Source organism: Lactuca sativa, chromosome 7 (genome assembly GCF_002870075.4).
Source record: "Lactuca sativa cultivar Salinas chromosome 7, Lsat_Salinas_v11, whole genome shotgun sequence".
Classification (NCBI taxonomy): domain Eukaryota; kingdom Viridiplantae; phylum Streptophyta; class Magnoliopsida; order Asterales; family Asteraceae; genus Lactuca; species Lactuca sativa.
The window spans coordinates 54,316,929-54,330,794 of NC_056629.2; the positions used below are offsets into that span (position 1 = coordinate 54,316,929).

Genomic DNA, 13,866 nt, shown 5'->3' on the forward strand with positions numbered 1-13,866 from the left:
TCGTGGCGACATTAGTCAAAAAATAAACCTTAAAATCAAGAAATAATAAACTATTGGTTAGAACAATTATGTATTATAATAGAAAATTTTAGAAGTAAGAGAAGGTAACACGCTATAATACACAAATAAATGAAAGTGCAATGTATATAGAAAAAGAAAACGATCATTTTAGCTAAAAAGTTATTGATAAGGTCCATTAGGCAATATATAGTTCCAAATACATTGTTTCATTCCACATTTTTAGTAATTACTCATCATCAGAATTTTCATCACATATGTTGTCTTCATCTTCAATATCATCTTGGGATGAATCATCCAAGTTATCATCAACTTCTTCATCCTCTTCTCTCTCAATGTCATTGTCATTAACTTCTTCTATTTCTCCTTCAATTACATGAGAAAGGGGTCCTGCCACCTCATTTGCACCACTACTTGTAGAAGGTAAAATTGCTTCACTTTCTTGAAAGAATTGGTCCTCTACATCCTCATCATCATCTTCTTCAATAACACATTGTCGTAGATCATATACACCCCTTGGTTTTGTCTTGACGACAGCCCACCAATCTTTCAAATCCTTCATTGCGGGATATGGTGCATAATACACTTGTTCTGCTTGTGACGCTAGGATAAACGGATCTTCATTTCTTAGCCTTGATTTGTATTTAATATCAACCAAATTATGCTTTCGATCCACACGTACCCCTTTAGTAGGGTTAAACCATATACACTTGAACAATACTACGATGCAACGCCCTATGCCTTGATATTCTACTTCTAAGACCTCATCCAACAACCCATAATAGTCACACTCAGTCTCATTGTAACAAGTCCCTCTTACACATACACCACTATTGTGTGTGACCCGTCCATCACCATATTTTTCAGTATGAAACTTGTAACCATTGACAAAGTATCCTTTATAGGACCTAACATGTCGTAATGGTCCTCGTGCAAGGCATTTCAGATGTTGACTGATATCATTTGATTGTTGAAAAACCTACATTGATAAATTCATTTGTTAACTAATTCATGGGGGAAGACACTTTGGTAACACAAAATTTTCTAGAATCATACTCACATGATCTTTAAACCACTTAGCAAAATGTTTATCCCTAAACCTTTCAAATGCTCCATCATCCATATCAGGTTGGCTTTGGATCACATAATTTTCAAACAACCTTAAAAAATAACAAACATTTTAGAGATTCACGATATCAAGGAAAAATAGATAACTTGACATACCTTAAAAAAGGTAGAACCTCAACACAATTGATCAAGATGTAATTATGAGCAATACGCATCTCATCATCTGTCAAAGGCCTCCGTTGTCCACTTTTTTCGAATAATCTTCGAGATGGAACTTTGAAAATGCTTAATCGAGATTGACCATGGTATAACTAGGAATGTCTGGGGCAAAATTACGCGACTCACGATTCAACCGGGTTTCAATTGTAGGCAAAAAGTATTGTGAGCAAAAAGTCGATATTTCTCCAATCATGTAAGCCTCAACAATGGACCCCTCAACCTTCGCATGGTTTTTTATCTTTCTTTTCATTGATCCCAACTTCCTAAAAAGATGTTGGAAAAGACTTATTAGAAATTCCATAGGTTTTATGGTAGAATATTTTGTATGGTAAAAAATATACCTTTCATAAAGATACATCCACCTATATTGAACCGGACCACCAAGCATAGCTTCTTGAGCTAAGTGGATAACAAGATGCTCCATTGAATCAAAGAATCTAGGTGGAAATATTTTTTCCAACTTGCAAATGGTTTCAACAATAGTAGTTTGCAAGCGTTGTAAGTCATCTACGCGTAACATCCTTGAACATATTACACGAAAGAATGTACACAACTCTGTAATTGCATCCCATGTTGAATTTGGCACCATACCTCTTAGAGAAATAGGCAACAATCTTTGAAGAAATACATGGCACTCGTGACTCTTGAATTTGTAAAAGCTATTATCATCTACATTAACGCACCCCCCTCCCCCCCCCCCCAAGTTTGAGGCGTATCCGTCCGGGAATTTAAGTTTAATCAACCATTGGCATATTTTAGCTACTTGTTCTTTGCTCAAAGCAAACGATGATCTCTTTTTCATATCCTTATTTCCATTCTTCCATGTATGCCATTGCACTCGATTGCAATACATTTCTATATCTTTTCTTGCATTCATGTTGTCTTTGCTTTTCGGAGTGTCCATCACGGTGTTGAAAAGATTTTCAAAAACATTTGTCTCAATGTGCATGGGATCAAGGTTATGTCGTATTAACAACTTCCGCCAAAATGGTAGCTCCCAAAACATGCTCCTCTTAACCCAATTATGAGTAATCCCAAAACCAGGCAATTTTGCATTCTTCGCTCTAAAAGGTTTGCCTTCATAAACAGTTGGAAAGTGTCGTACTTGCTCCCAAATCTGATCACCGGTTAATATTGGTGGGGGGCTAGATCTCTCAACCTTATTAGCCAGAAATCATGTTTTGTCACCCCTATAAGTGTGTTGTTCAGGTAAAAATTTTTGATGGCAGTCAAACCAACATGGTTTACTACCATGGTGTAACCGAAACGACCTCGACTCACCCATACAATACGAACATGCTAACTTGCCATGTGTGCTCCATCCCGATAACATTGCATAAGCTGGAAAGTCACTAACTGTCCAAAGAAGTATAGCTTTCATTGTGAAATTGCATTTAGTCGAAGCATCATAAGTGACAACACCGTCTGTATATATCATCTTTAACTCGTCAATTAGTGGCCTGAGAAACACATCTATATTTTGACCTGGGCTCTTTTTTCCAGGAATAACTATGCTTAACTGAACATATGGTTCTTTTAAGCACATCCAAGGAGGCAAGTTATAAATTGAAAGGAAAACAGGCCAACATGAATACGGGGTTGTATTTGAGTTATTTGGACTGAACCCATCGGTGCATAGCCCAAGGCGAACATTACGTGGTTCACTTGAAAATTCTTGATGCATTAAGTCGAAATGCTTCCAAGCCTCACCATCACTTGGATGGACCATCAAACCCAGTTCTGTTTGATGTTCATAGTGCCTTGTCATTTGCTTTGCCGTCTTTTTTGTCAAATACAACCTTTGGAGTCTAGGAGCAATCGGCAAGTACCTCATAACCAGATATGGCAGTCTGCCACTCTTGTACCGATCATGATCACACACTCGACACTTAGTCAAATCCGAATCTGCCCATAGAATATCATGCAATGGTTTTTGCAAGCATGGATCTTTTTTTTCTGGGAGTCTAACTATTTTCAAAAGCTTCTTCGTCTCATAGAAGTTCTCAACTAGCTTCTCACCTTTGGGTAGCATCCGCTTAATTATAGGAAGTATGTGATCATAAGCAGCCTCAGATATATTGTATTCTGGCTTCCAATGCAACAACTCTGTTGCAACTTGTAATTTTGAATAATTTTCACATCCATCCCACAAAGGTTCATCAGCGTCTTCCAACATATCATAGAACCCCTTGGCAGTTGGATTCGGGCGTTCCTCCATTACATCCATCAACATTTGTGTACACCCATTAACATCATCATCATCATCATCATCATCTTCCATCGGATCCTGCATCGGATTAGAAGATTCTTCCTCATGCTGAGATATCGTATTTCTTTCACCATGTGCCCACCAAGTTCTTGCATTTAAAACAAGGACATCTAATATAATCCCCATCAACGGTTGCTTCATTAGAAAAAGCAACATCCAGAAATCCTTTGACGGATGCATGATATGTTGTGCTAAGATACCCATGATCTAACCTTTTGTACATCCAGTCTCTATCACTACTTGTTGACATAATGACTAGCTACAACCAAATATATAACTACTATTTAGAAATTAGATAATGTAATCATATCCACATTACTAAAAGCATCCTTGGAAACTACAATTATACAATATGAAATACTTATTTTTATTATAACTATGCAATCATATTCCAAAAACTGTAGCAACTAAAAATGTAATTTTGGAAAATTAAAACTACAAGGACAAGAATTGTAATTCCTGCAAACTAAAAGCTTCAGGGACCAAAAAGATAATTTTGGAAAACTAGAACTATAGGGACCAAAAGTTTCTTGCTTATTTCCCTCTTTCATAGTGACCAAAATTGTAATTCCAGAAATTTAAAACTTCAGGGACCAGAAATTTAACTTTTGCAAATTAAAAACTACAGGGACTAAAAATGTAATTTTGTAAAAATAAACTACAAGGAGCAGAAATGTAATTCCCGCAAACTAAAAACTTTAGGGACCAAGAATATAATTCTGGAAAACTAAAACTATAGGAACCAAAAGTGTCTTTTGCTTATTTCCCACTTTCATAGTGACCAAAAGTGTAATTCCTAAAATTTAAAGCTACAGGGACTAAAAATATAATTCCGGAATATTAAAACTACAGGGACCTAAAGTGTCATTTGCATATCTTTTGTTATCTAACGTAATACTATACAATCTTTTCAAAAAAAAATAATTTTTCATATATTTTAATTTCTTGTACCTAATTTTTTTTTGTTAATGTTGTTATAAAGATGTTATATCAAGTTGTATAATAATATTATTAGTTCTATGAGATCTTATTTAATTAATAATAAGAGATTAGTTATTGGTAGTACTATTAAATTCGTGTTAATTTTAACACTCAAAAAAGCGATACTTGATTTAATAAATAAAAACAAAGAAAGTGAGTAAGGTAGAATTGGACTCAACTGCATATCAAGTACAGGGAATATTGGTGAGAATTTGATCCTAGATTTTGACCCATTGTGTCTTGACATGGTATGAACAGAAAATGATTCAAAATTTTAATGTTGGCATTTTCAAGTGTTCATTGCAAGGTTATAATTCCTCTTATTTTGTTACACCCCCAAACCAATGGAGTACTTTGATTCCTACTATTTGGTTGTGTATGCCTTTTGTTCACCCGAAGAGAGAAAAGGTTTGGGTGTCAAAAAGTATACCTTATGTGCACGACCACTTATGTCAGGCTTCCTTGGGGATAAAGCTCTGAACCAATACTTTTCCTTTGGTTCTGAAAACAGATATAAAGTGATACGTTAATCATTATCCACAAACAATCCACTTGAACAAAGTAGTACTCATATGCATTGGGTCCAGGTATATTTATGTGATCCAACAATGCCAAAAGCCTTGATCAATTGACTGTACTGATAAGCTCTCACATAGATTAAAGAGAATAAGCAGGAAATTCACAACCAGAAACAACTAACAGAGAATGAATGATATATATAATAGGATTTTCCCATTCTTTCAAGAGGAAGGGCCTCTCCAATAGCTTTTGCTTATACTATTTTCTTAGCTAACAATCTTCTACAAAATGAAAATCTTAAATACTCCTCAGGATGCCAGCACACCATACCATACCAAAACGGCTGTCCTCCCTGCCCTAAAGATGGTGCTTCACCCATAACATAATTCTATTAAGACAGAAAAGAAAAATAAAACTCTCTTAATTGCAGCTAAACAAGGGTGATAAGGATTGGACCTGATCCCAACTAATTTGATGGGCATCCTGCTGTAGACTACACGAATCAATGCTTGGGTCTATTCGTTTTATAAATTAAAAGTACAACTTTTATCTTTTATAGTTTTATGAAACAACAAAATCTTATCTTATGGGTCAATAAAATCAATAGTATATATGATCCAGTTGTTTAGAAGATTTAAGTTATGATGTATGTATTAAAATAAATGGGTCATTATCCATCTATTTAAAGAAAGTGGTGTAGGAATTAATTCACTTGATTCACTTGATTATGACAAAATGGAAACTTCAACTGTGTACAGAAAAGAAACAGAGCATGAGCGAAACAGGGGAGGAAAGAAATCTGGGAAAATTACTTGTTCTCCAAGTTTTATTACTGAAAAGACAGAGAAAAACTTAATTAAAAACATCACAAAACCATACCATATTTATACTAAACTAATTGGAATCCTAAACTAACTCAAAACTTTAAATTAGGAAAGTTTTCCCAAAATATCCCTGGGACCAAAACTGTCCCCGTTTCTGAATCAATGTTTGGGTCTATTCATTTTATAAATTAAAAGTACAACTTTTATCTTTTACATTATATAAAAACAAAATCTTCTCTTATGGGTCAATAAAATCAATAATATATATGATCCATTTGTTTAAAAGATTGAAGTTATGATCCATCTGTTAAAATAAGTGGGTCATTGTCCATCTACTTAAAGAAAGTGGGTGATGGGTGAGGTAGGTCATTATACATAAGACATGACAATAAAAATATATTTAACAAAAATCACATCTACCTTGAATATCGGGGCCGTCTGGAACGAATTTACGATGAAAGGGATACATGTAAATGCCATACCCAAAAAAGTCTAGGATGTATTGTCCTGTTGTTGTTTGAAAAGGAGAGAGATCTCCACCAATTATGTGATTCCATGACTTGTAATAACCCAACACATGACTTGTAGTGCTGAGGAAATTCGTGGAAAAGGTTTTATGGATCTTGTAGTAGAACCAAAGGATCTCCATATAGCTAATGATATCCTACAACAAATGTTAAAGGGTGAATGTTGGACAGGGGAGTTTCCTATTAGAAATAAGAGAGGAGAAAGGTTTGTTATCATCGGTTCCACTAAACCTTTACGTGATGAAAATGGGATAGTTATAGGGATTATAAGTGTATCAGCTGCCCCACGCCCATATCAACAAATAAAGCTAAGTGCTCCTATCGTAAATGAAACCAATACCTTGATTTCAAAATCTATATGGAAAGGAAATGAACAAAGAAAGAATTGTTAACAAAAAGCTCTATCAAGAAAGAATGGGAAATCCCACAAAAAGATTGGTTATTTCAGATAAACCCAAAGAAGAAGATTACTTTTATGCCAATCCTTTAGGATTGAATATATATTATATCTCTTGAGCCCAGGGTAAGCTTTTGGTATTTGGTAATCTCATTCTCATCCAATGTAATGTTACCTTAGGCTAAGGCAGATATATGTTCTGTCCACAAAAACATTGAGAGGTTCCCTGCAGAATTCATGGATAATCTTCACATTCCTCTTTCAAGCAGGTGTTCTTCATCTCTTTCTGTAACATAATTTGTTGAATTCCATTTTCTGTCCTATATTAATGTTTAATTATATTTTTCAGGAGTTCCCTTAAGGTAACTGGTCAGATTCTTGTAAAAGATAAGTTTGATGCTGCTAGATTTTCACCTTTCTGGAATGAGATTGTCAAGAATCTAAGAGAAGAAGATTACATTACTAATCTGTGAGTTTTTAACTTCTATTAACATGACTTGTTTAGGTAAAATATTACATTTTTGCCCTCAGGTTTTCACTTTTGACGTGTCTTTCTTTTCAGGGAAATGGAATTGCTTCAAATGCCTAAAAATACTGGAACTGTTCCCATGGTGCAATGGCCTCTTTTTCTACTAGCCAGCAAGGTTACTAAAAATCCTTCAATTTTGAATTTTTACATTTTCTTTATAAATATTTATTTATTTTTTTTCTTTTTTATGTTTAGTTATTCCTCGCAAAAGATATAGCTGGAGAGAGTGACACACAAGACGAACTATGGGATAGAATTTCAAGAGATGATTATATGCAAGATGCAGTTGAGGAATGTTTTTACACCATCAAGCTAATTTTGACTTCAATTTTCGACAAAGAAGGGAACGAATGGTATGTGTTTAATCAGGGTCAATTATGTCATTTCACTATTATTATTATAATTTTTTTAACATATTCATCTCCCACAGGGTTGAAAGAATATACGATGACATTAAAGCAAGCATAGTGCAAAGAACAATCCACTTTGACTTTCAACTGAAAAAACTCTCACTTGTTATGCAAAAAGTCACCGCCCTTACTGGAATTCTGGTCTGTATTTGTTTTTTTTAATCAACTTATTCTCTTTTTAATGTAATAATGTGGTTTTAAATTTTAATTGTATACTTACAGAAAGAAGGTGGAAGCCCTGAATTGGAGATTGGATCTGTGAAAATGTGTGGATGCAAGGGCATAAGATGAAACATGGTTTGATGAGAGATAGATGCATGAAGATGAGAGTGTTGGCTTCAAAATCTGTATATGCTGCTGTTGCTCCTGTGACAAGTACCACTGGCCTTAACATGGCTCCAATTGAAGCAGCAACTGGCAGTAGAAGTCAGCATCATGATTCAAGACCACATCAACTTCAAGACCTCAAAAGGGAATAGGACTTATCAGAGAGACCACATCAACTTCAAGACCTCAAAAGGGAATAGGACTTATCAGAGAGACCACCTCCTAAATATGAAAGAGAATTGGGAAAAACCTAAAGGTTTTGGCTACTGGTGTTCTTGAATCCTTAAATTCTCATAAATTGGATGACAAACTATGATGAATCAAGCCCTAAATCAAGTTCTAATTCTAACTTTCAGGGTTATTCATGTATATAATGCTGAGAGATAAGAGGGATATCGATTGAAAAAGAAAAAATGAGAAATTAAACCCTAACAAAGTATATTGTGCAATTGAACTAAAACTAACCTAATAGGGATGAGATTTACCTGAATCCGAAAGTTAACGAAGAATACTTTCAGCTTAAAAATGTGGAGGTTGCCGGAATCGGGTGAGTAGTGCCGTCATCGTCATCTGTTCAAACAGAGATTGTGAGATGGAAGTGGGTTAACAGATTGAAGGGAACTTCTATGCCGTCATCTGTTCAAAATTCATGTCCAGAGTCTAGAGTGATAGAAAAAACAAAACACATTTCGTGAACTTCAAAGTATGCTGGAGGGAAGGAAACGCGTACCAGAAATTTCAATGCATTTCGTGAAAAAATAAAACGCGCGTACCCACAATATAGTTTCCGTCGATGTTCTCTCGCTAAACGCGTACCAGATGGCACAATTTTTTATCCGTCGTTGAACCCTAGCTAAGGCCCTTCATTTTTCGACTGATTAGCGAGGGATAGTGGTGCATCGATAAATACTTGCGAGATCCATAGCTGATCCCTCGGTAAATCCTCACTAATATTCCACATGTTAAATAAATAAAATAACTATCAAAAACATATAAAAAACATGGTAGATCCGTCGTAATTCCCTAGCTATAAGTCTAAATTTTGCTAGAGAACAAATCCGTAGCAATATCCATAGCTGAAACTCAAGTTTCTAGTAGTGCAAAAGGAGGCTCTGTTTTCTGGCACAACTGGTGATGGCCTTCTAGTTACTCTTATTTCCGCTAAAGATTTTGGTATGCGTCCAGTGAACTCAAATTTCAGTAGTAAAAAAATTTAATTCCCACTTAATTGATATGGCTGACTCGGGAATATATGTAGGCTTTGCACGAGATCTGTTGCGGCATTACAAAACATTGCATAGTGATGCTGTGCTGATGGCTATAGCTCAACATTTCCCACACGAACTCAATATATTGGAGCAATATACAGGTTAGTTGATTTTGATCTTGATTCTGGCATTGTTCATGTTCTTTTACGTTGTCAAATTATTTATAACGCTTCTATACCAAACTTGCTGCACACCAATTTTTATATTGAAGGGACTGATGCTAGATTACTTGAGAGGGCCGAATTTTACAAAGCCTTTAGGGATAATATTAGTGGGGGACGTCTTCCATGGGTTTCCAGGGTCATAATCATCCCATTCAGTCGAGGTAGTTCAAGAGTTTATCTTTTTTTTCTTAAACTTTTATGTTGTAATTCGTTCCATATTTTATAAGTAACCCCATCATTCTAACAAACATTCTATCGCCTAATGCAGTGGCTTACTTCGTCTTCATGCTTTTCCTGAAAATGCTTAAGATGTTAGGTAAGATTATAAACAAGTAGCGTCATTGTAGTTATTCGATTTTTGTAGTAATTAAGTTATTTGATGTATTAAGATGGCGAAATATTGATTGGGTGATTAAATATGAGGATGATTCTCAGAACTGGGAATTACATCACAACAAAAAATCATACCATTAGGGGGTACAAAAAGCGTCGCTAACTAATACTATTTCTATTTGCAATGACTACTCGTCACAATAGGTCGCCACTATTGCTTTGTAGCAAATACTCAAATAGTGTCGCTATTATTCCTAAGGCGTCGGAATTGCCAACGCCACTAATGATATTCCGGTACATCGGCCGGTGTATTCTTTGAATGAATATTTCCTGACTTTCCGTTGTTGCTAATGCCTTTGATGTCGCCACTAATACTTTTTTTTTGAAATAATAATAATAATATTTTATGTAATTTATATTATGCAAATGTAAGAATAATAGAAATACAAAAATATTAATCCAGAAAATCACATTTCATAAACGATCGAATAACATAAAACAAAAGATACTATATTACATAAACGATCTAATCCATAAATTCATAACCCTACCATTTTATTTGTTACATAATCACATCATCGATAACATAAAAAAAATGATACTACTCGTCTTCATCGTCCTCTTCCTCTTCGTGACTTGACTACCAAACAATTGAATAATATCTCTAAATGCCGCTATGGTGGCGGTGGTGGTATGCATTATTTGCGTTAGTGATGCATTAAAAGCATGAAAATTATGAAATTAGGCTTGAAATGTTAGTCAAAAGAGAAAGAGAAAGGAGGAAAGAGAGAACAAATTGTAAGCAGAAAAGTTGAGTTCGTCGCCGGTAACATAGTAAAACAGGGAACCATGAGGGTGGAAAAGAGTCTAACGATAAATGGGGTGGAGGTTGGTGGCTTTGGTCATTGATATGGATAACAATCGAAGCAAATCGTCGGTCCATTGGTTCGATTAGATTATTGGAGTAATCACCAGAGAAAACGAAAGGGAAGAAACATATGGGAGTACTTTAAGGGAGGACGAAGTAAATGGTGTAACCTTTAGTGGCAACAGAGAGATAATAGCGGCGCCTACTTGGAGAGAATTTTGTTCGTAGTTTTCTTTAGGGGTATTAGTGGCGAGAAATTCGCCTCTATTGTTGTCACCAATGTTGCACCGGTATGACAATAAACCCTACCCATTGGATAAATGTATCGAACTAAGGGCCATAATTGATTATGACAATGTTACAAGGATCATCAGTAGGATACATTAGTGACAACGCCTTTAGTGGCGACACACGCTTTAGTGACGACATCAGGCATGTCCGAAATCGCCACTAAAGCTGCCGGTAAAGGTGGCGTCTAAAGGTGACATTTAGTGTTGTGCATGTGCCATTTACATTTTCCATCATCGTATCATTACTATCACATGAATGTTCATAAACAAAAAGCTTTCACAAATAGGATCATCTTATAGCTCACATACTTATTGTACTAAGCTTTGAGCCGTAGGATTGATTGGAAACCAAAAGATTACAAAGATCTATTTGGCTTTCAAGAGGCCAAATGCTCTCCTAGATATCGACTCTCTAATTGAATATGCTCCAAGATAGTGATCGACTCAACCCAAACTTTTGTTTAAACTAACCTAACTAGGAGATTTGCCGCATTGCCCCTTAAAAAATATTTTATTACATACCTGCTACTTATTTCTACTTATTACCCTTAAAGCCAGCTACCAAAAAGTGTAACAAATTAAAGAATTTTAAAGTGTCTAAAATTGGTTTTAAACTATGTTGCTATTTCTTGTACAATGTTTAGAACTGTGTTAATATTTCTCTTGAATGGTATCCATGTTCTCATAAAAAGAGCTTTTTAATATATGTCCATGTGTTCATAAAAGGACATATTGCTTTTTGCTATTACTTTTAAATGAATGTTTTGACTTGTGAAAATCATACCACTCATATTTAGGTATTTGCCGAAACGGCGGAACACGCCGGGCTATGCGACTAAGTTCATGGATCACATGTAAACAGAATATATAGCACAAGTAAAACAATAAGCAATATAGCATTCATGTTCAATTTTGATAGTTGAATACAAGGCTTTTACAAATAATAATAACACATGAATTGCCTTAACAGATAGTGTGACAACCCGAAATTTCCATTCTGTACAAAGCCTCTCAATCCAATAGAGGTCAGAATAGTTACAATGTAAGCTCAGATTTTGAGTATAAGATTTGCAGTTTTCAGGATTTTACACTTTAGAAGATATTAGGAGAGTGGATGCACTAGGGTTTTGTGCAACACTGTTATTCCAAGACTCTAAGACATTAGAGTTCATTCCAGGAATAAAAATATTTTCTGCAAAAAATAATATTCCAGGACTATAAATAGAATTCCGAACCAAATTGGTTCATTTGTTGAATTCCAATTAGAGAAAAGCCAAATTTCCTCTCACGGATCATCGGGTTTTTATCCCAGATTGTGAGTATACTTCTCTAGTTGTTTTATACTACTTGTTTTAAGCTTAATAACATAGATTGCTTGCCTAATAAGTGAGATCCGGGAGTTTACCGCCCAAGAACGTTCTTGGGGAGTAAACTCCATTTTAAGGTCCTTAAGGGTTCAAATGACCCTCAAAGCTTTAGAACTCGAACTAGAAGCCTTAAACTCATGCTTTATACCAACAAAACCATTAGAAATCATGGCTAGAAGGGAGTTTACGGCCAAGAAGCTCCTTAGGCCGTAAACTCCATGTTTTAGGTGCCAAAATGCCTTCAAAATTTCCCTAAGACTTAGACTTTATTTTTGGCATGTACTCCTAAGTGATTAGAACCTAGAAATCTCATGGAAACACAAGTGTGGAAGAGTTTACGGCCAAGAGTATTTCTTGGACCGTAAACTCCTTTAAAGGGGTCAAAGGACACCCTAAATCTTTCCTTAAGCCAATAGACTATTTGGGCAAGTACCTAGATGAGTTTTGGACTAGTTAAAATATTTAGAACACCAATAGTGAGGGAGTTTACGGCCCAAAAGGTTCCATGGCCGTAAACTCCATAAAATGGTACAAATTGGTGCCATAAACCCTCCTAAAGCCAAGTACTAAGGTCTAGATTTGTTCCTAGAAATGTTTGAGACTTGAAAGCACCATAAGAACCCTCCCAAGGGAGTTTACGGCCGTAAACTCCAAGGGAATAGGGTCTTTGTGCCGTAAACTCCCCAAAGGAGTCAATATGGTGCCCAAAAACTTGTTTAAGCCTTGAAACAATTCCCCTCTAGAGTTGTGATAATTCTAAGCTCCATTTAGGCCTTGGTTGAGAGTTTACGGCCAGGAGCTTACTCCCCTGGGCCGTAAACTCCAATGATTATGGTCATTAGACCTTAAACTCACATTTGGGGCATTGCACTCCTTTGTTGCAACCCTTTAGCCTCCTAACACTTGACCAAAAGTGTTTTCCTCGTGCTTAAATGTTATTACTTGTATAATTAGTGTTTTAATCACTAATTATTTATATACATATGTTTTCATATGTAATTAGGATCATTGTGTGTGTCTAAGTCTTCGCTTGACACCAAGCACTTGTCCGATCCTTCCGTACGATAACAGTCTGTTCAATTCCAATCACTTACTGCAGGTGAGTTCATACCCCTTAACTAATGTTTTAAACTATTTTTAATTGTTTTATGGGGGGGGATACAAGTAGAAATATGCTAGTTATTATATCAATTACATGCGATTAATAAGTAGAATTAGGTAGTTATTACATCAATCACATGTGATTAATATATAGCATTCAAATGATTTGGCTACTCATTAGCCGTTTTACCAAACAGTTTCCTTCAAATGATTTTTATAAACATTTTATATGTTTTAAACTCCTTATTACATTGTACATTTTCTCCGTACATTACCTTTCAAACTTATTTACCACTGTGTTTCAAACAAATGTTTCCTTATACTCAAAATGTTTTATCAAACTTATGCCTTCAAATTGTTTTATAGATTGACATCAAGTCGATCTTT

General features: G+C 35.3%; 3 protein-coding genes across 3 annotated transcripts; 1 reads left to right on the forward strand and 2 right to left on the reverse strand.

Annotated features, from left to right (window-relative positions):
* Positions 1–247: 247 nt before the first annotated feature.
* LOC111877535 (uncharacterized) lies at positions 248–9,136 on the reverse strand. The gene is made up of 5 exons (XM_052765685.1): positions 8,574–9,136; positions 1,647–1,812; positions 1,243–1,568; positions 1,079–1,178; positions 248–997 (listed from the first exon to the last, which is right to left on the reverse strand). Exons 3-5 carry the CDS (start codon positions 1,299–1,301, stop codon positions 248–250), a joined length of 909 nt encoding a protein of 302 aa, XP_052621645.1. The 5' UTR covers positions 1,302–1,568; positions 1,647–1,812; positions 8,574–9,136.
* LOC128127243 (uncharacterized) lies at positions 1,373–3,778 on the reverse strand. Its single transcript, XM_052765686.1, has 3 exons — positions 2,587–3,778; positions 1,647–2,382; positions 1,373–1,568 (listed from the first exon to the last, which is right to left on the reverse strand). The coding sequence occupies exons 1-3, from the start codon at positions 3,776–3,778 to the stop codon at positions 1,373–1,375; spliced, it is 2,124 nt and encodes a 707-aa protein (XP_052621646.1).
* On the forward strand, positions 6,969–7,938 carry LOC111877529 (callose synthase 9). The gene is made up of 5 exons (XM_023874049.3): positions 6,969–7,091; positions 7,172–7,291; positions 7,385–7,466; positions 7,547–7,704; positions 7,782–7,938. The coding sequence occupies exons 1-5, from the start codon at positions 7,060–7,062 to the stop codon at positions 7,921–7,923; spliced, it is 534 nt and encodes a 177-aa protein (XP_023729817.2). The 5' UTR covers positions 6,969–7,059; the 3' UTR covers positions 7,924–7,938.
* Positions 9,137–13,866: the final 4,730 nt, after the last annotated feature.

Excerpts from the sequence above, each read along its gene's own strand:
- LOC111877535 (XM_052765685.1), bottom strand. The coding sequence starts at position 1,301 with ATGCGTATTGCTCATAATTACATCTTGATCAATTGTGTTGAGGTTCTA. Across the intron at positions 1,179-1,242 it reads GAGGTTCTACCTTTTTTAAG|GTTGTTTGAAAATTATGTGA; the intron begins GTATGTCAAGTT and ends TTATTTTTTAAG. Across the intron at positions 998-1,078 it reads CTAAGTGGTTTAAAGATCAT|GTTTTTCAACAATCAAATGA; the intron begins GTGAGTATGATT and ends TTATCAATGTAG.
- LOC128127243 (XM_052765686.1), bottom strand. The coding sequence starts at position 3,778 with ATGGGTATCTTAGCACAACATATCATGCATCCGTCAAAGGATTTCTGG. Across the intron at positions 2,383-2,586 it reads AGCATGTTCGTATTGTATGG|GCAAACCTTTTAGAGCGAAG; the intron begins GTGAGTCGAGGT and ends CTGTTTATGAAG. Across the intron at positions 1,569-1,646 it reads TGGATGTATCTTTATGAAAG|GAAGTTGGGATCAATGAAAA; the intron begins GTATATTTTTTA and ends ACATCTTTTTAG.
- LOC111877529 (XM_023874049.3), top strand. The coding sequence starts at position 7,060 with ATGGATAATCTTCACATTCCTCTTTCAAGCAG. Across the intron at positions 7,467-7,546 it reads TTTTTCTACTAGCCAGCAAG|TTATTCCTCGCAAAAGATAT; the intron begins GTTACTAAAAAT and ends TTTTATGTTTAG. Across the intron at positions 7,705-7,781 it reads GACAAAGAAGGGAACGAATG|GGTTGAAAGAATATACGATG; the intron begins GTATGTGTTTAA and ends CATCTCCCACAG.